Here is a 24,124-nt window from a genome sequence, read left to right as displayed (position 1 = left end):
TAGTAAAAAAGTTCAAGTTGAAGGATGAAAACAGTCATCATTACCTACATTTTTAACAGTTAAAGATTGAGGTATGCACACAGCACTTTCAAAAGGTTTAAAAGTTATCAAGGGAAGAGAGAACTTATAATGGATCCAATTCCCACAGGGCAAAGCTTTCAATTGCTAAGAGTGACTGAACCAATCTGAGCAAGAGAAATCATGCATTTTGCTTTTGCTTAAAAGCAAGCATCTGTTGTGCAACACAATATCTGAAAAGCAATCTAGAGAAGGTATAAAGTCAAACCATTTCTGCTCAATCCCAATGACTCAAAATCATCAGACCTCTAATCGCATCCATATCACCTTTGCATCAATATACCACCACCTACAAACCATCCATTACCCTTTAACCATTTACTACTAGTTTTGGTTTGTTGGAAAGCAGTGTGCTAACATCAATCAACCGTCAACAGTACCCAAATATTCCACTGGAAATGCATCAACCCAAAGTCTGCTGTTTGTTGGAAATCAGTGTGATAACATCATAAACCAGATCTTGCGCCACAAGTTGGAATCATCCTTGATGTATCCCTCCTTAAATTAACATCATCTACCTCAGCTCTCTTCAACATCGCACTCCTCTATCCATTGCTCAACTTCTTCACCACACCAAATTTTTCAACATATAACAAGATGCAAGAGACCAACTCAAAAAGAAATTACAACCTTGCAAAGAGAGTGAAGAAGAACCTGGATATTGAAAATAGACACATTCAACTTTGGATGCAACAAGAGAATATGTGTAGGAAGACAATTGCCCACGATTATGGCCTCCCCAATACAACAAGATTCTTTCTCATAAATAAGAAAACCAAGCAAGAGCATCTTTCTGCACCATTGAAGTTGTTCAACCATGGAATTGTGGTGTTAATTTATAAAATATCTCTCAAGCTACTACTGATTGCTCAGTTCAATGATTTTAGCAACATGCACCCATAGCTATATGAGCTGTTTGGCTCTTCTATAACCACATTTGACCAGAATGGTATATCAAGAGGCCATGTAAAGAATAACGGGGATACTCGAGGCTTCAAGAAGTCTGGCAAGATGATGGCACTGGGATGGTGTTATGTCACGGGTGTAGCTGCCGATGTTGAGAAAGACGTCTGTAAGTCAAATTGGTGTGAAATTTTGAAGTCTGTTGAGCTTGCCAACAATATTTTTGAACAGGTCATTATGCTCTCAACTCTGGAACATCCAGGTCCAAAGCCAGGATTTTGTTAGATGTTGAGAGAATGGACTACTCCTACCTTGTGCCAAGGATTTTTGGGCAGAGAGATTTTCTAATCTGTCTATGACTTCCTTCAGCCAATTCCAAAATCACCACTGAGTCACATGGCCCTTCTTTCAATTATCCTGCCTGGTAGACTTCAGCAAAAGTTCAAGTTTGGGCTTCCAGCATTGCCATTACGCGGGACAACTTCCACAACAAACCCAAGTGCAACAGAGACGCCACACCCTACTCATTTGGCATGTTTTGCCGAGTCAACATAACCACTGGTTCTTTGCATGATGTAATCAAGAGCCCCCGTGATTGTCAAATAGAAGGTGCCATATTTTGTTTGTCTGATTACTCTGTTGGAGTTAAGTTTGATGACTGCAATGGTGTTACAGAGATGGTCTGGAACACTCAGGTCAAACATTTCACACTCAAGTCCACCACCAAAACCAAAGAGGGCATGGACATCATACCATCAAGAGCCCCTGTTACCCGCTTTGGCTCTTGCTGCCAAATATGTTCCAGGTTAGTGAGAATGGGGAAGGCTTTGAAGCTGAAAAAAGAGTGTACATCCAGTGCAGAATGGGAAGCATATAGTAAGGAGCATATTGGGGGAGACCACACACAGGTGAACATCAAAATGGACACGCTGTGAAATGGCCAAAAATATACTTATTTCAACTTTGTAAATAGCTTATATATGTATATACTTTTCATTGATTTGTAAATAGCCAATCTTTCAACTTGATCTACGTCACTGTCTGTCAACACTATAATTGGCTATTGTCTTGAATAATCAGAAAAAGAGGTGGGATCCATGGCAAGGTACAAGTTACACTGAATGAAGTTTGTGCATCACCTTTTCTGTTGTTGTGGCTAACTTTCTGCAGATTGTTTATTGGGATAAGCTGTCCCATTTTTTTACTGTTGTGATGTTCACGGAGAGCTCAAATGTTTGGATCATATGTAATGATTAAAACCTATTCATAGACAGAAAACCATCTTCCATCATTTCATACTTGAAAAAAACAAAGGGATTGAGTCAAGGAGAAACAAAAATTTCATTGTTTTTGAGTCTGACAAAACATATTATATTGCAAGTTGAAACTTCTCAATATTTTCACAATGCGTCTACATCAACAACTTCATGCCGTTCAGGATGTGAGTGACATAGGTTGTTGACAATGGCAGCATGACAATTCCACAGGCTTGGCAAGTCTATCCTGTCAGTCTCAATACACAGCTGATTTGCTGATTTCTGGATGTGAATGGCCAAGATAGGTGGTGAAACAACAACATTCTATCTCAATCCGGAAATTGACACCATATCATTTCATCTACGTCAGTGGATGAAATTTGTGTAAATCCCTGCTCCCCATCCAACAGGGGTGGATTATAATATGCAACGTTCAGACGGCAACTGGTTGGCAGCTGAATTCCTGTTTTATTGAGTTTTTTTGGTGGTCTTTTTAACTTGATACTCATTCACAATGGATTCTACAAGGGGGACAGCGAGATCAAAAAATACTAGTCTTTTGTTGGGAATTTGTGTAAAGAATATGTCAACTTGTGGCATTGTTTAGCTTGAAAATATGAACAAACTTACTTTTCAAGCAGATCATAAGGATTGTAAATTTGGTTGTCAATAGCTTCTTGGAAGCAGTCATGAATGCGCAAGCCGTTTCTTCTGCGTAGAAGTCTCCATAAAGATTTGATCTTGAGGTTTTTGGTGGATGTGGTGAAAATGTGTGCCTTGAGTGCATCCTCAGGCTCTAAATCAACATGTTTACGGGTGTAGTGAATTTGCAGACCAGCCATGCCAATAGTATTGGTGCCATGGTCTGTGCAGGTCTGGACAGGGAAACCGCCGAGGTTTTTGACTGTTACAAGATATTGGTATGTGATCCTTCAAGGGTAATTAGTGTTAATTCCAACATCAAAGTGTAGGACTCGACAAGACCAAGCATTGATAAATATGTAGATGGTGATCTTGTAAGGCTTGGGCTTGTTGTGGCCATCAGCGGACCAGACACAATTTGGGATGGGGCAGCAAAAGACTTGGTGTTTGACTGCTCCATAGCCGCGCAGTGCCACTCCTTCTGGGTCCAACTCCCTCATCAGCTCTGCAACGGTATTATGATGCACTCGTACTTGACGTAGGCCAAGTGCATGTTTCATTGTGCGTACGCCTGCATCTCTGTCGCGTTCTTCTATCTGGTGATGAATCATGTCTTTAAGCTTGTCACAAATAATAGCACCTGTTTGTAAGTTGTCACGACACCATTTCAAGCCAAGCTCCTGAGACATAGTAATTAACTTTTGGGTGATAGTGATCTGATATGTGTGATTAATTTTGCTGACGGTATCATCTAGGCCGTAGGACATCCAGTGACATGAGCAAACGAGGGGAGCAGCGTCCTCTCTTTGAAGGGGTATGAGACAAGGAGCAGCCGGCCTCAGGCCTTAATGGGAGAGTTGGCAAGAGAGGGTAGTCCGTGATATATTGTGTCCGATCTCAATCATCCAAGAAACGATTTGTGGGCAAGTGTGGCCAGTGTTGACTAGGTGCTGGATATTGGTGAGTTCTGGGTCCAAGGGTTGCATGTGAGGTTCAATGTGATTGTTCTTCATATGAGCGCAAATTGGCAGGAAAACTGGTGAGAATATCCTCGCACTGCTTGGGCCAACATTCATTGCCCCTCTTCAGAAAAATTGTCAAACGGAGAATGCACAGCATACGCTGTTTCATAAGGAGTATGCTGAGTGCTTGCGTGCCTTGGTTGGGTACCACCCAAAATCTTGTTGTCTATTCCAATTGGACAACAAGATTTGGCCGCACAAAGATCAAAAGCATTGGGAAATGCTCATATTTGCATAGTGCTTTGTTGTTTTTTGAGGTTTTGCATTTAGCATCATCAGCATGGCCTGGTGTCTGCAACAAGCAAAAGTAGAATCCGCCAACAAAGTGATGAAGTGTGGGTTTTTGGAACCTCTCTTTTTCAACTTTCAGCTCATGAAGTCTTCACTGGTCACACTGGAATTGTAGTAAAAAACAAATTAATATATGCATACTACTTTAAAAAGACGTGTAGCTTCACTACAAATGAAGTTGAAAGTTGAGTAAATTTTTGAAAAGTCAAGTTATTTGTTGTGATTTAGAGTTAATTTCTGAGTTTATGGGTTTTGTACAAGTTGTGAGATTGGTTTACAGATATCGGGTCTCAGGGTTTCACACAGACACCATAGAAGTTGATGAAGAAAATAGCTTTGAAAGGTAATCAAGGTCATCAATTCCAGTTGATCAACTGATTCATTTGATTTTCATTATATAAGCTGTTTCAAGATTTGATTCCAATTCTTCCCACTGACTCTATCAACAAGTTCACATTAAACCTTTCTCATCTTCCCATGCCTTTGATCCGAGATTCTACTTCATCCCTTTACGTCCCATTTCTGTTGCATTGAGACGGGTCCAACACATTCATAGATGTGACGACTCAAAACTTGTTCTCTCAATGTAACAGTCACCAGAAATGTGTATCAGACATGAATAACTCAGTCAAGCAAAGACCAAGGAGGAAGACTCATTGCATTCTGATAGGATGCTTGCACTGGGCTTGACCTATGATCTCACCCTTCATGCCATCTATGACCATGCTTTCCAACATTTTGGAATCCAGAAAGAATGGTGAAAGGACAGCACAAATTGGGAGATCAAACATCTGCCTTGCACTCTCAAATCATCCCCAGAGCCCTGGGCAATGTGGCTACAACTCAACAAAGATGTTGTATGTTTTTGGCTTGATGATGTTAAGATCTCATATCACAGATCTTAGGTGGATATGTCACAACCCGTGACAGCCCAGCCCCTTCCTCTCATGACCAGGAAGAGCCTCTGTTTTACACCTTTTCCTCATGCCACAATGACTATCATAGCTCATCATCACCATCTCCCTTTGCGGCATGCCAAGACCCCCAAAGCCGGGTCCTAACATATTATAGCATCTCTCCAAGCCAAACCAAGAAAGAAGAAAATTTTTATTATACATTCAAAATTGCATACAGAAGTTATCATTGAAAATTTGAAAAAGAACACAAAGAAAAGAAGATTTAGAAGACAAAATTTTTTAAGGAGAGGAAAAAAGAAGACGATTATTAAGAAAGTTGAAATTGGATTATTATTAAAGTGGTTCCAAATTACCAACCACAATCATGCCTACGTACCACTCCCCCACTGCTGTGTCAAACAAGCCATCTGAATCATCTGAGTACGCATCGGCCAACAAAATGGAAAACACCCAACCAAGCATTGACATTGCTGCCATGGCACAGCGAATCAAATAAGTGTTGCCCAAACTCGCTGCCAAGACCAAATGTTGTACCGTGCTTGAGAAACAATACACCCAAGTCCCAACTGTTCAAGTTTGAACGCCAAAAGTTGCCACCCCTGATAAGGTTGAAGAAACTAGAGGAGCAAAAGCGGAAGCATTTGCTAGTCAGTTTGGCCTGTATATTCTCACCAACACCTTGTTATTTCCGGAAAATCAGTCCCAAGTCACTTTTGCCCTTTGTTACCTCACCGGGGAAGCCGTTGAATGGGCTCAGGTGTTCTTGCATTGAGTGTGGAACCCCCTCCCTGATATTGCACCTGTCACATATGATGAGTTTGTTGTGGCGTTTGAATCGATATTTTTCAACACTGATTGTCAGAAACAGGCAGAAGCTTCCTTGCGGCTGTTGGAACAAACCAAGTTGGCGGTAGCATACACTGTCACGTTCAATAACCTCGTGCCGCCTACTAAGTGGGAAACTCCAACTCTCATTAGCCACTACTGTCAAGGTCTGAAACAAGAGGTGAGGATTGCCATGATCCGAGAAACCTTTACCAAACTGGGGGATATCACCACCCTCACTTGTCCAATTGACAACAACGCCGTGGCAAGTAAAACTCCAATCCCACTGCCTCAGTTGACCATCTGATCCGGACGCCATGGATTGTTCCAGCACGTGTTTTGACATCACATCCTCCAAGTACAACCATCAATCTGATGGCAACTTCTGTTATTGTTGCGGGAAATCTGGTCATTGAGCAAGGTGGTGTGGTTGTTGTGGTAAAGGGAAAGGAGGCGCTAGTGGAAAGATGGCTGAGTTGACAGCTAAGATTGCAGCATTAGATAGTAGATTGGGAGAGGGGAGTGGGGCAGAGGAGTCAAAAAATGGCAATGCTTGAGAGTGACGGATGTGCCACCGCCAAGCGGAGGTGCTGAGAAGACTTTAACATTAGCTGAGAGTAGTAGTTTTGAAAAGAAAAACTTAAATGACCCACACATTTTTACTACTGTTTCACTGTCAGAGTCCCCTTGCGCCACATCCCACCTAACCCAAAAAACTGCCCCCCCTGTGAAATCTTGCGCCTTGATTGATTGTGGCTCAACTCACGAGGTGCTTGGCACCTGGCTTCTGCTGAGTACACTTCCTATCACAGCAGATGTCTATGATTTTGATGGACAACCCCCCAGCTTAGCCGACAATGCAAACCTATTCATTGACAACGACCAAGACCCATCCCGCCGTCTAGTGAATCAAATCAAAGATTCATATGATGTCATCTTAGGAATGCCGTGGCTCTGTAGGAACGGCCACCGTATCAACAGGACACCAAATTAGAGCCAGCAAGATCACTTAGTGAAGACACCATCAAAACCGCCACCATTGCATTGCCTGTACCACAAAACACCCCTGACTGTCCTAAGTTCCTTCACAGCACCCATTGACTGGGCTCTGGCAGGCCAGAGCCTACCCCTGCCAGAGCCTACCACTTACTTCATGAAAGATTCATGAAAGCTCCAAAAAGATCTCAACAAAGCTTCAATATGTTTGCAATAATGCTTCAACGTAGCTCCAGCTGGACGTAAGATCCAGCACAAGTAACTTGCATTCATCTGACATCAAGAAATCAGTTATGGGCCCAGCTTACATTTTTTTCACAACTCTCAATCTGCCACAAAAAGTCTTTACTGAGTCATGTCAAAATTCAAACCACAGGATCTGTTGAGAGACACCTCAGTCTCTCGTACCTAGGTTTCAGCCGTGGTGAAAGGTGAATAAGACTCTAAGTATCAAATCACTTTACATACTAAAATACAGTAGTTTTATTCAAACTTAAGATGTCAGACTCAAACTTAAATGATCCCTATTTAAATTGCGCCTCCCCCTTTTCGCGCTAATACTCTTTTCCTTTATCCGTCTTCTTACGGAAAGGAAAAGAGTAAGTTCAACCCCTTCACTACATTATCATCAATAGTCTCTACTCTCCATTAGTTTGATCTTCAATATGACTGTTACTAATTATCATACTGTGATGTTATCTTTTTCTTTTTCATCTGAATCATTGTCGACGCTAGATCTTACTGAACTCATCGCGTCGACCCTTTTCCTTATTTTATATTGTGACCTGAACAAACCTTATAGGTCAGATACATAGTCAACTGGTCTATTCTTTCTATTCTCTTCATCTAACAAGTAGTGTCCTTTTTGTACTTGTCTATTTCTATCTTTTGTTCTATATAGGTTAGTGTTTCAGGTATTGTGACGAGAAGTGATTGAGACTCACTTCTAGAAACTGTCACGGGAATTCAGGTGAAATTTATCCGTCTTCTTACGGAAAGGAAAAGAATCTTACTGAACTCATCGCGTCGACCCTTTTCCTTATTTTATATTGTGACCTGAACAAACCTTATAGGTTAGTGTTTCAGGTATTGTGACGAGAAGTGATTGAGACTCACTTCTAGAAACTGTCACGGGAATTCAGGTTAGTGTTTCAGGTATTGTGACGAGAAGTGATTGAGACTCACTTCTAGAAACTGTCACGGGAATTCAGGTATCTCGACAAAGGAGATTTGTCGCTTTTCAGGATCAACCAATACCATAAAATCACAATGAATACATAAAAGATGTCATGTCTAGAATATATTACAACTTCAACATACACATTAATCTTACTCCATATCCATTGCATCTTCTTTGTGGCTGTCTTGCACAAATCCCTAAGATTGGATGTTGCCATGTCAATATCAAATGTACCACTAGGGTCCCACATGACAACTATGCGTCCAATGATGTCCTCAACTTTAATGACATGATATTCCTCATGTGAATCATCAACAACAGTGGCGTTCAGCAAGTCTGGTAAGGAAGAGTACGGATTCTTGTGCTGGTCTTGATGACTCAGTGACTTTAGTGACTGCACAACAAGCAGTGGGGCGGCCAGGTTGTTGAGCCGGACTATTTGTGTGATACATCCGGGTCATCTTTGAGAGTTGAGGGCATATGTTATGTAGCTATTCCCAGGTGTTGTCTTGTGAGTGCTGTGTGCCTTATTTAAGATCCTGATGGATGAAGTAACGTCAAATTTTGAGTTGAAGGTGTGACGACCCTCAAGATGATTGAAACGTTGGAGTGCCTGAAAGCCTGCAGGACTGAGCTTCTTGACAGTCCACCTTGACTGGTGGTCCCATTGAAGGTAATCTCTGGAGATTGGATCCCCCTCCATGGCAGAGTGACTATTGTTGATCATTGCTTTGAAGAATCCCCATCTTGCTTGTTGGTGAAGTAATGTCTCACCCTGTCCTCCCAAGTCTCAAGGATTGAGATCAGCTGCTATGAATTCAAGTGCTTAACAGGGGGACAAAAGAGACTGACGGATATTTCCGTTCTTAGCTGTCTGAACCAGGCTTCCAATTCTCTGCTCACCCAACCAGCTAGCAGTATAAGCTGGTGGCCCAAGCCTGGTTGAGATTTCACCAATATGTTCCACAAAATGCAAGTTAGGTTTTTCATGATATGTGGCCAGTCATCTCCTAGGGTGGTTTGATAGCCATGTACCAAGTTACTAATCTTTTCACCATTGTCTCGGTGAAAACTACGCAAAGTACATAAGTTGCCAATTTGAATGAGTTGGAGCAGGCTTGCAACGATCTTAGCTAAAGTGGTGCCAGCTTTGCCACTAAGAAAGTGAGGTACCCAAGCAAGTACCATGTAGACTTTGTATAAAGAATGCCATTCTGCTGCTTTGGGAGTCCCAGCACTTGCCATCCCAAAGGTACCCTGGGTTTGGGCAAGCCAAGAGGGAGCTTGGGCGTATTTGATGCATCACTGGAGCCAACTCTGGCTTGCAGCGCTGCTCGCCGTACATCAGACGGCACAACTGAATGTCAGAAGCCTCGAGTCTGGCAGCTCTAAGGTCAGCTTTGATAAATAATTGGGCAAAAAAGACAAAAACTCAGCTTCGCCCGCGCAGCGTTTTGCAGCGCTGCAGGCAAAAAAAAAATCTTCAAAAAGGCAGAAATTTTATTGTAAGTAAAGACACAGTAAGGACATTAAAGAAAGTAGAAATAAAGGATAGATATGTAAAGGTATATAAATGAGTGTAAAGAAAAGGAAAGAAAAAAGTTGAAAAAAGGAAACAAGGTCTCAAAATTTATTGTAAGAGAGTTCTGAACAAGTGTAAAGAAAAACCGTAAACAAAGTAAAGTAAATAAATGAAAAAAGATCTACAATTTATTGTTTCTAGGTTTCTTTTTGAATGCCCTCTCCCCAAACTCGAGTACTTTCCCAACCTCATTGAAGTCCCCAGTGAGAGGTATGCCTTCATTGGCCCGTATCTGACCACTAACGGTCATCTCTATCATCCAAGGGGCCATTGAATCCCAATCACACTGCCAGCATTAAAGAGGTTCCCTGGCGGGAAAATGGGGTCCCCAGGGAATCTTTTTGAGTGTATTCCTGCAGTAGGAAATAATTTGGGAATCTTGAAGGAATTCACACATGATTTTCAATGAACAGCAGGTGCACTTAAAGGATAGCAGAGCTCACTACTTCCTGAATCTTAATATTTGAATGTACAATCAGCTTTTGCATTGATGCAATCTGACCCCTGCCAAGTGTAAATCTCTGGTGGAAGAAGCATCATACTTTGGTTCAGCTCATGCAGGGACCTTAACCACCCCCGCTTATGCTTGCAATTTTGGCGCACTGCTGAGCAATTACAAACTCTATGTTCAGGCTGATCCCTGACACAAAAAGTGCGTGTAGTGGCCATCTGGCACCTCTACTCAAAAACCAGACCACAGCCCTGCTCCTGAAACACCTCCCAACCGTTCCAGTCCCTAAGCGCTTGAAGCAAACAAAATCCAACCATTACCCATTGGCCCCCCAAGACAACTTTGGCACCTGCAAACCCCGCCGACACCTTCTTCAAAGCTCTCCCTGTTCCCCTAACCGCTTGGGGACCCGCGCCGCCAATATAGATGCCTCGGATTTTTCAATCCAACGGATCATCGGATACAAACTCTTGGACAGGGCGCAAAAAAAACAATTCAGATCAACACCTTGGAAAGATTCTGATACCTCTAATTTTTCAATTTTAGGCATCTATGTTGGCTGTGCCAATTAATTGGGCGGCGAATTCATCATCCTAAGGCTGCACCTTTGTGGTTCTGTGACCATGGTGAGCGTTGATTTTGGGGCTCTGCCTGACTCTCTGTATTACACATGGATTGTCCGTTGTTATAGTTATGTAAGCTGTGGTGTGTAAATGTGTAATTAATTTGTGGTACTCAAAGCTATATATGTACGCATACATATTTGTCGTACATAGTTTTTTTTGGCGGGGAAAAAACAATTGAAGTATTTTCAAAGTATGTTCCCCACCAACAAGAAACTATATACAGCAACTATGTCCATAAACATGGTTGCTTTGAGTACTGTAATTTATTGCAAACACACGTACATGATTAACGGGTTCTTGGTTTCATTCCTCAATGGTTTATTGGTTTCTCAGTTTCTCAGTTTCTAAGATAGCTGCAAATCCTCTCTATGCAATCCTACACATACTGAACAAGGCACTGTAGTAACATTCAATTAAATACCATTCCATATGATAGCTTACTGAATACAATGATGAGATAATCAATATATAATTTTGGACTAGGATCAAATTTGACCAACAATAATCAACAACATAGATATACAAGCGCAACATACTCATCATTACGAGTTATAAACAAAAGAGCCAAAGCTGACCCCCGCTGTTGCAGACGACTACATGTCCTGATTAAAGAGAGTCTGACCAGTCAATTTACACGTTCAAAAAAGGGTCAGCCGACTTCAACAGCTTCATATCGGATCAAAAGATAGGCGGCAAAACTCCGACTGACAGCGGTGCCCATTACCACGTTTGCGCTTTGGCGAATGGCGGGAAGGATATTGAAGTTGCTGACGCTTTTTGCAGTTCTTGGGTGTTTGTATTGATGATTGACTTGACCTTCTGATAAGGTGTGGATTTTCAGCAGATGCTATCAGAAATACAAGGTTGAATGTTGTCAGTAGTTGTATTATAGCGAATCTCAGTCTTTCAGGAAGGTGAGACTCTTAATTACATGTAAACACCTTTTCCAAATGTCCGGATTCGCTCAACGAACTTTGGACGCCATCATGAGTTCCAACATTCCCGACGGCATCGGGGAAAGTTGATGCCCATTTTCTAGTGTCCCACAAGTATATACCGTGCAACTCTGATAAGCTTGGAGCAAGCTTTGATCGATTGTGGATTGCAGCTTCTTCTGCTAGTGAGATGCAACGTAATATGAACTTGTGGTCGTATTCTGAACTAATGATCATCTCATCGATATCGTTGGACATATTGATTGTGAAAGGAACAGGATAAGAGACATGACTGAAGCCTTCTTGAGTGCGTTTCAAGTTGAACACGCGGTTGAAATGAACACCGGCTTCGGGGGTTTGAATCAAGACACCAAGTCGCCAGTCGGCGAGTTCGCGCATTGACATGTCTTGAAACTTGGGCATCTCATCTGGTTTCATTCGATCGAACAAGAGGTTTGGTCTCCCATCAACCATCGTCCTGAGAGCGGTTCTGAGTAAGCACAAGGTAGACCTAGCGGAGCAAGTACCAGAAGCAAGATATTAAATACGACATAAGCTAGTACAGACTCACAATTGGTTCCGCGGTATTTGTACTCCTCCATGGTAGCCGAGTCCTTCCGCAGTTATAACGATCGGTTGTTTTGATATAACATCCTTCAGAACGCTCAGGTGTGTGTTGATGGTCTTCATGGTGTTGGCCTCGAATTGATTAGGCTTGTCCTTGCTCGAGTTCTCACTGATGATGGGATTTGTTTGGTAAGCCATGAGAAAGTCAGCGGGGTATACTTTTGATCAAAGACCCTAGAACGGGAAAAAGGTTGAATCTATGAAACTGTCTCACGGTGTACCGATAGTCTGGAGTATACATACACCACGTATGTATTTGGCTCCATTGGGGGTAAGAATCATAATATCTTGGCCGTCGTAGTGGTCAACAGTAGTTTGAGCAGCCTCGCGACCGGCGGGTTTGCATCCTGATTCGTTCATGGAGATGAATTAAGAGCCTTGATTTCAATCGAAGTACTTGGGGAAAGAGACTGAAACGAAATGAAGTTGAGGATCTAGGACAACTGTTTGGTGAAGAGGGTTTAACAGTGTAAAGTAAGCAGTGAGGTCAGTTTGTGATTCCACTTGGCCAGGGGGAGATGATGCATTAAAGAAAGAGCATGAAGCGTAAGAAAATCAAATGAAGGAGACAAAGGCACTCAAAAGCAAATTTTGAGATTGAGCCCATTGTGTTGACCAAACGCCTGATATGATGGGATTAACCGCGATATACCCGTCACGCTGTCTAAAATGTGAAGAAGGGGCGATGATATCATAGGCTCGTACACTGAGAGACGAGTGAGAAGTCAGTGTAATCGTCTCACATCGGTTTGAAAGAACTACTGACTGGTGAATGGGCTGTTGATACCTTCGGAAAAGGTGAACTTGATATAAGACGCTCTAATACAGATCAGTCATGATATAACAGCTCAGGAGGATACTGGGTAGCGAATAGAGAAAAATCTAGAAGATGGCTCAGGGTCAGAATAAGCAAAACCTCTCATCTAAGAAGTTTGGCAAAGGTTGAGAGATATTCTCCGATAACGCAATAAAGCGTGTGCTGTTTTCCACACCGATAGTTTTTTATTACTTCAAGTATAACAAGGGGAGCAATCCACAATTCACATGACGATATATAGTATATAGAATTAAAAAGTGAAGTAATCAGACCTTCGATTAAAGATTCATCTTAACACTTTTATTGAGATTGACGGAGGCCGAGAGGCTAGGTGGATTTGATCCTTCACAGTTCTGCTCATCTGAATACTCGTAATTATTCCCTGGACTAGTACCATCTGACTCAATAATGTAGTAGTGTACTCCATAACAAAGCTCAGTGTCCAGGTTTTTTTTTTCCAAGACGAATCGTTCGTACAGCGCGCGTAAAATGGGCTCCGTACATGCCACAAGAGGTACAAATACTTCGGGGTGCTCGCATTGTAGGGCGTGTCGCAAGACGTCGCGGCTCTTAGAAGGAAGATCGGCTTCATCAAAGGTATGTGGGCGCGCAAAAAACTCCACATGGGCGTAGCTGTTTTTCGGAGCAGGATAGAATGCGTGCCGCCAGAGTCTGGTAAGTGCCGTTTTGGAAAAGGTTGGGGGAACGAGACTAGCCCTGATCTTCGTGAGGATAGCCGACCGAAGGGTTTCAAGTGACGAGGTGGCTGGCTGGAGGAAAGGGGACCGTTTGGCGTTGTCCGCGGCTCTGGCTCGTGCTGCACCAGTGTCCATCTGGCTGATGAAAGGTTGAAGATTGGGCAATAGGAGGTCCTTGTAATTGTTGAGAAGCTTGGCTTTCACGAGACTAGCAGGAAAATGTTGGCGTTCAATACCAAAATGCCTCATCATGTCTCGGAGGTCTTCTTTTTTTGTCGATTTCTGATTGTAATCTACATCAGGATTAAGCAAATACTTGATATGAGAGGGTATCGTCTGAACTTTATCCCAGTACTTGTGCGTTTGAAGATCAACGCGCGAGGTTTCAGCTTGCATTGAAGTTTCAGCTTGCATTGTGAGATTGATAAGGTGAGATTTAGCAGGTTAGATTAAGCTGGGTTGATGGGTTTATGAGCGATAATGGATTGATTGAGTATCAAGTTTGATGTGTAAGACTTGCTTGGATTGGGACCTCTGAAAAGATGGGTCTTGTCTTTTTATACCTTGAACAACGCCAAGGGGTGTTCTTGAGGCCTTTCTACGGCTTACTGAACGGTAAAGCATGCTGAGTCAATAAACCTCAATAACACAAAAGCCACACAAGCGTGGGTCAAAGCTAAGTACTCAACTTCGCACTCAGTGACGGGATCAAGTCTCAGAGCAAGACTAAATATCTCTTCGATGGACACTCACTGAAAAGGGGTAAAGCTAAGGGATTGAAGATCACCGAAGGTAGCTCAGCTCTACAACATAGCTCAACGTCCTTGAGCGTCCGTGAGGGTGACCTGAGTTTGACGTATTGAATGAACTCGAAGTGTCTAGGTGCGCAAGGTGCTGTTGGGACGTCCGACAAATGGGATAGATTGAATACAAAGGGGCTTTGGGGTCTGCGTTTCATGTCGAATGATATCAAATATGCATTTTATGCTACGGAAGTTGAATGAGTTTGTTAAGGTTTGTTACCAGAGCTCAAAGAAAGGCTCAGTCCTTTACCCCAAGGGTTATGAGTCGGCATATTCGAATTGAGTCAGACATCTCCAATCAAAGTGACTTGGGGACAGACATCAGACAGAGTCGGACAGACCCAAGTCTCGGGCGTGAGATACAATCAGTGTACTGTTCAATGGCATAATACAAGCCCAGGACTTATCGCATGGATGATACAAAAGAAGTGATACAAGAGTATACAAGCCAGCGTTGAGCACACAAAAACAAAGACAAAAAACTACGGAGTGAGGGTCATATGCATGTCCATTGCCCATACACTTTCTACTCCACTCATGCGGTTAGGTCACGCTTGTCTGGGAGAGACGAGCTTCTTCTCCTTGGAGCTGGCTGATTGAACATTGAAGTAAGTGCACGGGGGGGATCAACTTGGACTCATAGCATATGATATGGAGTCTTGGTGTGCCTTACATGAAAGCCAGTATTGAGGGTATTGTTGTTGTTTGTTGTGTAAAAATTGCCAGATATCTGGGTCCACCTCAAATGGCTCTTCATCGTCGGGCAGATTGATACTTATCGGCTTATGATTACACTCCTCGGGGTTTGGAGTGACACCAACAACAGTGAGATCGAGAGAAGGTGAATCCGGCCGAGCTGAATATTCAGAGAAGGAAGTAAGTGCGAGATGAAACCCAAAGAACGATAAACACCACATACATGAGGAACTTTGTTCATCACCCGTTTCAGATGGTTTGGTCGAACTTGGCTTGAAGGATTCGCGCAAACATATACTTTGATCAGTGGAAGTCGTACCCGCGTTGTGAAAATAAACTTCTTCCGAAATCGGTCGGTCGAAAAAATGGAAGATACTGTGATGTACGCAGAGAGGGCTCGAGCCTTCTTCCGTTTGCTTTGTATGCAACTGATAGCTAGAACAAGGATGAGGAGATTGTATCAGTAAGGGTTGGTTGTAGTCATATAATTGTAGTAAGAAAGCAAACTGACCGTGCTATCAATACATTCGGACCCAAATGCGACAAGGCTTGGACGATATGGGATAATCTTTTGATGAGTTGATCTGAAATGAAGTGGCTAATATCAAAAAAGACCACAGAGCACTCCTGGAGGGGTAGCTCTTGAAAGGCGCATGTCCCGAAGGCTATTAGGGCGAGAGAATTTGTGTTGGAATAGATCTTGTCAAGAGCGTTTTCAGAATAGTCGAGCTTGAACAGTTTGGTCTGTAGCAATCTATGAATCGTGAAATTGACAACTGGAGCTTGATTACCGATGTCGACGAGTCCAGCAAAGAGCCCAAACTTGCTTCGGCTACTTCCATGTGAATGGGAACGTCCCTGGTCGGCTAGAAAAGAATCAACCAATACTTAGTGACTATCTATAATGCAAGTTTAGGAGTAAACTGACTGACCGCCACCACTTAAAAAGTCTGAAAGTCCTAGAAGTCGTGTACACTTGAAGGTTGAGAAATCGCTGCGATGGCACGCATCCAGATCTACCTGCTCCAAAATTTGACAATCGGCTGTGTTTTTGATTTGAAGTTGTACAAAGTGAGTCTGAGGGTGTAATAGACATGACGTGTCCGTTTGATATTGGTCCGGTAAGTTTAAGTGCATAGCGAGTGGAGCTGGCCAAATAAATGTTCAGGCACATATGAGAGTGCTGAGGTGCAAGAAAGCTTCGGGTGATCAGGCGGAAAGATCGAGTTGGATGTCTGAGGACAAGTTATCCAAGATCCAAAGGGGTCTGGCCATGGGCGTCCATAAAGTCACCTTTCATATGATTATAGAGTGGGATTGGCTATGTACTCACAAAGGGAGGATAGTGTGGTCCTCACTATCCTCACATGACCCGTTCAACGGGTTTTTATCACGTCGGTGTGGAGGATCTCAGGTAAATTTATATATGTATTTGATAGCAGTGGCAAAAGTTGAGGGGTGATCTAGTGATCAAATCTTTGTGTTGACAAGAGGAAATGTCAAAAATCTGAAGGTCATAGCCAAAAGAACTTGAACCTTTAATAAGATGTTTGAGAATGAGAACGAGCCACGCTTTTATGTAATTGATGGCCTTACTCATGAACAGTCACTCCACCTCTACGAGTTACCAGTTATATCCTTGCAAGTCTCTCAACGTACATACTTTGAAAACACTATGTCTACTTGAAACAACCCAGAGCAATTCCACGCGCTTGGAAACATGCTCAAATTCACGATTCCACAGAATTTGCACAAGTTTTTGAACCCGGGAAGCTATAATCATCATCTCGCTACGAATGAGGAGCTACATGAGATATATTGAATTTTTTCCCTCTGACAACTGCCAAAAATCCCAAACTACTACCCACTGAGAAGCGTCTATCGAACAAATACCTTGAGATTTTTGTCACTTTTCGTAGAAAAGGCAAAGAAATCAGCTGATTGATATCTTGAGAAAAATCAGATCAAGTTGACAACTCACAGTATATATATATATCCCTCAAAGTTGATCAGAGACTGGTGGGGTGCTGTTGGACGCCGCTCCAGGTTGGGCATCCGGGAAGGCACGGGCGCGGTGGCTAGTTAGAAGTGAATGTAGATCATAAGTCAACCTTAGATTTTTGGCCGTCAACAACGTTATACTAATACTCACGTCTCCTCTGACCAAATGGCCCAAAGCTTCGATTCCTCCTGGTGGAAATGTTGCCAAGCAAGTTGATAGCGTTCATATTGCATCTTCGAAATTTCGAGTTGTCTCTTGATAAGGTCGTGATGACAAGTCACTTCGGGATCACGCGAACGTAGGACCATTTCACAGTACGCAATCAGGTTAAGACACTCGGACATGTGGGAGATCACATCGTGGACTTCGTCTTCTAATGTGTAGATCGCATCTATAATCGTACCAAGCTCGGCAGCGTTCAAATACCCAAATTGCTCTACAAATTCGTCGAGAGCGTGCCCAGTATTATGGAAGAACCCGTTATGAAGGTACCTCTTAACGCGCTCCCACTGCCTGACACGCTGGATAGGACCCTCGTCGCCTGGACCTATAATTGGAACATGTGGTTGATCATTTACCAACTCTCGCAACTCGGGCAACATGGCCTGGTTGTGGCGTGCGTATGGATTGGCACTAAACGGCGGAAGCATAGTGGCTGTCTGTCAACCGAAACAGATTTCAGCGTTAAGGGGGAAAGGTAGATAGAGAGAGAGAGGAGGGAAAGGTAGAGAGAGAGAGAGAAGAGGGAAAGGTAGATAGAGAGAGAACCTGGAGAGACTCACTCACGAAGCAGGACGATGTGGGAGATTTAGTGAGAGGTGCAGCTGAGGTTGGATGCCATGTGAGGTGAAGTGGGAGAACTTGACCAGCTACACGATGGTGGTCATGTCATATAAGTTCTACGGTTTCTCTGCGATTCCGCTCGATCGTACCATTTGCTGCTATGCGGGCTGATTACGGGACCCACTCATATATACCCTCTTCCCTTAATCAATCTGAACATTTTCACGATTGATTTTGTCTCGCTTTACATACTATTTCCATCTTCTCGTTTGCTCTTTGCATAGTTTGGGTGTTGGAATTTTTATATGAAATGTACTAAACATCCTTCCTTCCGGTTTCCATTGTTTCAAAACCAGCAAGCGGGCGTGTGACTACGAGGTTGCAGTTGCAGCCGGCCGGGTGCCCCCCCCAGACGCAGATGACAACAGCGAATCAGGAGGAGCAGAATGATTCTTTGGTGGTAGAATAGTCAGTTGTCTCCCTTATTCTCACAGGGAAGTTTGCACTTAGTACTCCACACACCGCTTTTGGTTACAAATCATCCTCAAGAAAAGAACATGCAAGAATTACCGGTCATTCCTCATAAGAAATAATGTTTGTAGGTGGTGATGATATACGTAGACAGGCTTTTGAGCTCTATCATGATCAGCAGATCGCGCGCTCCTTGGGCACTCTTGCACCATCTAAGTTTTATTTCTGGATTGAGTTTTACATTGGCTATCTTACAAGGCGCAGCTGTGTTATTGAACTGCTGTTATATGTCCAAATGACCCAAGATTTGTGTAGATTACTGCTTTTTATTATATGAATCTTGTTTGATCATGTCACTCCTGACACATTACCACCTTTCCTTGATCATGCTTTGGACGACCATTACATCTGAAAGTCAATTGTAATTCACATATATTCCCCGAGTCATTGACCGGTTGCTCTCTGATTGGCCATCTTTCCCCGGCGGAGCGTAAGTTCACCATCACCACACTCAGTTGTTGAGCCTATAGTTACTTTTGCCTTTGAGCATAGGAGCCGCTATGGCCATCCAACAAGCCTCAGGCCTGAGCAAACGAACTATCAAGTACGTCTCGATACACAGGACAGCGCCTTTCAACAGATATGACCTTTGAGTAAACGTTTAAAGGGTACCCAAAGGCCTCATTCGTGGTAAGAGTTTGCATAATACAAGGATCCAATCTCAATTTATCGCAGATTCCTCACGCTCCTACTTTTGTTTTTGTCTTTGCTAATTCTTTTTTATTTATCACACTTCCACTTGACTTTATCCACCTAATCGATCTCTTGTGTTCCGGCCAACACTCTATTCCTAATTGTTTATTTTCTTTGTTTTCATATTTCTTATCTATTTTCACCGTTTGTGGATTTTTGTTGATCAAACGTCCAGTTCATCCGACTAATCGTTTGCCATCTCCTCTTTCACAAAGCTCTTTTTGGATTTCGGACTCTTGTTGATCAAGCCTCCAGTCCATCCACCTGCATTTTCGCTGTCCTCTTGTTTTCCCGATTGTTGAGCCTTGTTGATCAAGCTCCCAGTCCAACTACTTAATTTTTCTTCGTCTTCTCGTTCACAAATCTTTTTAATTTTCCTTAACTGTACCGTCCAAAACCTTCACTGTTACAACTCAAGAACATATTCAGACGTATTCAGACTCTCGTTTTCAAGTACTATTATCCCGAATTTGTTCAGACACGTCAAAGGTATGAATGCGGCCCTCTTACAGCTATCACTGGCCCCTGTATCCAGAGCGATCCAAAAACAGCAATCTGAATGGCAATCTCTCTTTTTTTTCTTTCCAGCATCATGCGTCGAACATCTTCCAGAACCAGCAGCAGGGATTCGCGTGGTGGCTCACATGCGAGCTCACATGGTACGGATAACGCCAGCTGATTACTAAAGTTGTGTACATACTGACTTACCATCTCCACCTCAAGGTATCAAAGCTATTGCCGGTCCCAAGCGCAGACGCGACAGTACCGATTTGGGAGGCACCTCTGGTACGATCCAAGACTTTTGAAAAACTCACATTTATTCTTTGGAGTTTGGTCGTGCTTGACTCACGCATTACGTGTTTGGTCTGATGTAACAGATGTGGCCGAACCTACCAGGGACCACATGGTCGCGGCATTATCCAAAGTGGGAGTGGACGTGGGCGGATGTTCAGTGGATGACGAACAGTTGTCTACGCTTTATAGAAAGAACACTAATCCTTCCAAGGCGCAAAAACAAAACAATCAAATCCTTGCTGACGAAATTGAAGATATCGAAGCAAGAAACGGCCGATTGAGAGTACTTCGAAAGCTACCGAACAAAAGGCCTCCGGCCAATTTTACTCTTCAAATTCCGCCCTTGCAGCGTACGTCTTCTGCAATTCTCTTTATGCTGCAATTGACTGATAATTCGATTATTTCCAATTAATGTCAACCTTTTTTTTGGGATTCAGGTGAACCTGCGAGAGATGGCCCTGTCAATCGCGCCGTTGGAACCCAAGATATGCGGGATGATGATGCTCACCCCACCCAAGAAGAAGAAGCGGCCAACATCTTGAAGAAGTGGTGCAAAACTGACCCCTTTGGCGACGCAGACGATTCCACGGCTCCCATGGCTGAAGTTACAGGCGTCAATATAGGTTCTCGTACTTCTGGAACACGTTCACCTCAATCTTCCCAACCACAAAGTCCCCATACTCGCAACAGTCTTTCACTTGGTATTTTACCTCGAGCCGGTGTCAATTCCCAGCCTGGTAGTCCCAAAACCGGAACACGTTCACCCCAATCTTCCCGATCGCAAAGTCCCCATACTCGCAAAACTCTTGATTCATGTAGTAGTTCACCTCGAGCCGGTGTCAATTCCCAGCCTGGTAGTCCCAAAAATCTTACTTTCCTTCACGCTGCTTCCGGTTCCTCGTCTGACGAGGAAGACAACCTTCTTGGTCCAATTTTGGACCATCGCCTACAGCCGCGGGATAAAATTTCTCGTCGTGTATCCAAAACTCGTCGGGCTTCCACCTTTAAAACCGCAGGTCGTTCTCAGAAACAAAAGCTCCTTCGCATACTTTCAGAAGCACAACCAATTCGAGATGACTCCGATTCCGACAACAAACATCCAGCCGTGCATTCTCGTAACCCTCGCCGTAAATCAAACGCCTTGCAAACAGCCCCCTCAGACCCGGAGAATACATCTGAGGATGACAATCTAACTGCTACCGCCAGTCAAGGTCGAGGACGAGGGCGTGGGCGTGGGCGTGCCCAAGGGTCAGGCAGTGTTCAGACTGACAGAGCCAATGTGGCTGCACCGCAAAGCTTGAAATCATCACGTGTCAAGATTACCCCGCGACTAGGCAATCAGCTACAGCTACGAGTTTCTTCCCCCAAAAAATCAGCTCCACCTTCCAGGCACGTTGCACTCCAGTCCACCAGTCAAAGAAAAAAGAAAATCGTTATGGATTCAGATGAAGAGCATCACCCTGACAATCCGCGGGATGATGACTGGACACCAGACCCCAACATGGAAGCTTCGGACGACAACGACAAAGATATGCATCAGCAAAGTAGCCATGAACGCGAACAAGTTTCTTCAAAATCAAAGAAATCCAATCGACCAACGACTCTAAATCAAACTAACCGCCTAGATTCAACTAGAGACTTGAGTGGTGATACATCAAATACCAGACGGAAGGGTAAAGGTCGGGCGATCAATCAAGATATGATTTCGGATGAAAACAAAGAAGATTTACTTGCCAAGGAGCTAGAAGACAATATAATGAATAGATGGAACGACAATAACCTCCTTGGAGATGAATCACCCGCGGCTGGGCCAGAATCACCACTCCAAACGGGCTTATCAGATCTGGCTGATGATCTACCACCATCAGCGGAGTTCGCATCTCACACCAGACAAGAGCTCAATATCTTACGGAAACACGTCTCTGTTGTGAGCGCCAACACCTCCACGAATTCTGCGGACATTCGGCGGATGAATGCAAAGATGGACATGTTGTTTGACCTCGTGAAGCGTGCTCTATCAAAGGATAAGCCAAGGAGCGAGGACAATCGAGGTAGTCAAATAGCTGGTTCACCATGTGCGAGAACTACTCCACAAAGAGTAAGTCTGAAATCCAAATCAACACCTCATTCCTTGGTTTCATTTCAGCATACTAAAAACCATCCTTCCTATGTGATTCCCAGAGATACATCGGGAAGCTCGTCCGCGTTCTCCTAGGCTGGAAACCAGATCACGTGGACATCCCGCATGGTGCTTCACCCGCCGAGAAACGTAACTGGAATACCCATCTCACCATGCAGGGGTTACTTGCCAATGGGCCGTCCAATCTACAAGACAGTGACAACACCACCTTCACAAGCGGACTCGCGGACCAGGATGAGAGCCCTGGTACGATCAAAATCATTCGTGATACGTTGTATCAAGCTGGTGTTGCGAAATATCGACCGGAATGGTCAGAACCCATGGGTTTGGCCAATAATGCCCACCTCTGTCGGGTTGCCACTGTCATATTCATCAAGCTTGTACGTTCTGGCGAATATTCCGGTGTCTCTAAGAACGTGGACCCTGGCCAAATTTATCCGCTGATCTTGAGCCATCTGAATGATACCTGGCGTCGAAAGTGGGCCTTTCAACTTTCTAAATACCTTCTGAAGTTCATCATTTTGATAAAATCCATGTTTTTTTAGATTCCGCGAGAAACGTGAATGGTCTCAACACTGACTGGAACAACGACATAAGACCAGAGTTCAAAACAATCGAATTTCTAATGTGAGATAGTTTGATAAATGTTTTTTGATATAAACTTTGAAAAGCAGTAACTCATTTCATCTCTAACACTTTGTCAGGTTCGAGAAGGACGAAGTCAGTTTGTAATGGCCCGGCCCAATCTGTGGACCCTCACTCAAGTCGTCCAGGCTTGCTGTAGTGATGATGAAACCAACTCCGAGGCTGATCAGCATGAAGATAGAAAGATGTGCAAAATTTGGCGCTTACCTTGGCGAAATCCCCAACTTGAGAAAATCTTCGACGACATAGATGCCGCCCGAGAAAGACAAAATCCTGCCAAGGGTTCCCCCGGAACTCAACCAAGAGTACGCCAACATAATGCAAACTACCCTGTCAGCAAAAGAGGACCTCCCAAGGGCCTCAACGTCGATTGCTATTGTCCCGTGTGGTTGGACGCAGTTGTTGGTCGGCGCGAACTGTTGAAGGTAGTTGAGCAACCTATCTTGGCTGCTGTTAAGAAAAACCTTGCTAGGTGTATCGCACTCAATATATAATTTTTATGGCCACTCTATCTAATTACAAAATTTATGTATCATCCTCTCTTTCAATGTAAGCTTCTTCCCCAATATTATTCTGTGTCGTAATCCAATTTGAATTTTGTATCCACAATTCAATTTTTCAACCAAGTGAGACAGAGGACTCCCAAATACACCAGATTCAGTAATACCCAGGATCAATCCTATTGGTTGATTCCATTATTATGCCTTACAGCCATGAGTACAGAATCACATTTCAATTTACCATCTATTCACAAGGTAGGCCCGCGGTAGGCGAATTCATTCTTTGAAAGCTGGTTTGGTAACCTTTTGAATCATAACGTGTTCTTGTGAAACCTAATACTGAATTCATTGAGGCTACTTCCCCAGAATCAGATGGATTTGGTCTTTAGCATGCAAGTTATTTTCCACCAAGCTAATCGCATCATACACTCTTCAAAGTCTCATCTCTGATCCCTCCAAGAATGTGTTCACCAGCTCTCCTACCCGGACAACACGACTCCGCACACATCAAATGGAAAGAACTTAAAACAGCAGCGACGATATCCGCTTCCAGGAGACTTGGTATCCGAGCGAAGCTGGTTAGAAACAAAAGAGAGATTGGAAGAAGTCAGAAGAAATGATGTCAGTACATAATCATGTATGTAACTTTAAGAGAAGATCGGAATCTTACTTATGTGGTCCTGCTAAGAA

At 43.4% G+C, this 24,124-nt stretch overlaps 6 protein-coding genes across 6 annotated transcripts; 2 read left to right on the top strand and 4 right to left on the bottom strand.

The window, feature by feature from the left end:
- Positions 1-675: 675 nt before the first annotated feature.
- MELLADRAFT_59808 (uncharacterized protein) lies at positions 676-1,916 on the top strand (the record flags this gene model as incomplete). The annotated part of the gene is made up of 3 exons (XM_007405804.1): positions 676-906; positions 982-1,150; positions 1,417-1,916. 3 exons carry the CDS (start codon positions 676-678, stop codon positions 1,914-1,916), a joined length of 900 nt encoding a protein of 299 aa, XP_007405866.1.
- Positions 1,917-11,418: 9,502 nt separating this feature from the next.
- Positions 11,419-12,691, bottom strand: MELLADRAFT_102622 (uncharacterized protein; the record flags this gene model as incomplete). Its single annotated transcript, XM_007405413.1, has 4 exons — positions 11,419-11,616; positions 11,711-12,215; positions 12,276-12,440; positions 12,546-12,691. 4 exons carry the CDS (start codon positions 12,689-12,691, stop codon positions 11,419-11,421), a joined length of 1,014 nt encoding a protein of 337 aa, XP_007405475.1.
- A 735-nt stretch (positions 12,692-13,426) lies between these two features.
- On the bottom strand, positions 13,427-14,260 carry MELLADRAFT_59806 (uncharacterized protein; the record flags this gene model as incomplete). The annotated part of the gene is made up of 1 exon (XM_007405412.1): positions 13,427-14,260. The coding sequence occupies one exon, from the start codon at positions 14,258-14,260 to the stop codon at positions 13,427-13,429; it is 834 nt and encodes a 277-aa protein (XP_007405474.1).
- A 1,015-nt stretch (positions 14,261-15,275) lies between these two features.
- MELLADRAFT_92221 (uncharacterized protein) lies at positions 15,276-16,482 on the bottom strand (the record flags this gene model as incomplete). The annotated part of the gene is made up of 4 exons (XM_007405411.1): positions 15,276-15,505; positions 15,569-15,780; positions 15,857-16,211; positions 16,278-16,482. 4 exons carry the CDS (start codon positions 16,480-16,482, stop codon positions 15,276-15,278), a joined length of 1,002 nt encoding a protein of 333 aa, XP_007405473.1.
- Positions 16,483-17,344: 862 nt separating this feature from the next.
- MELLADRAFT_59804 (uncharacterized protein) lies at positions 17,345-17,997 on the bottom strand (the record flags this gene model as incomplete). Its single annotated transcript, XM_007405410.1, has 2 exons — positions 17,345-17,423; positions 17,498-17,997. The coding sequence occupies 2 exons, from the start codon at positions 17,995-17,997 to the stop codon at positions 17,345-17,347; spliced, it is 579 nt and encodes a 192-aa protein (XP_007405472.1).
- Positions 17,998-20,258: 2,261 nt separating this feature from the next.
- On the top strand, positions 20,259-23,428 carry MELLADRAFT_102618 (uncharacterized protein; the record flags this gene model as incomplete). The annotated part of the gene is made up of 4 exons (XM_007405805.1): positions 20,259-20,499; positions 20,587-22,247; positions 22,331-22,669; positions 22,994-23,428. 4 exons carry the CDS (start codon positions 20,259-20,261, stop codon positions 23,426-23,428), a joined length of 2,676 nt encoding a protein of 891 aa, XP_007405867.1.
- Between the last annotated feature and the right edge of the window lie 696 nt (positions 23,429-24,124).

The sequence above is a fragment of the Melampsora larici-populina genome (assembly GCF_000204055.1).
Source record: "Melampsora larici-populina 98AG31 unplaced genomic scaffold MELLAscaffold_4, whole genome shotgun sequence".
In the NCBI taxonomy this organism is placed as follows: Eukaryota; Fungi; Basidiomycota; class Pucciniomycetes; order Pucciniales; family Melampsoraceae; genus Melampsora; species Melampsora laricis-populina.
The sequence above is the reverse complement of the archived record's forward strand: the minus strand, read 5'-3'. Positions and strand labels throughout refer to the sequence as shown.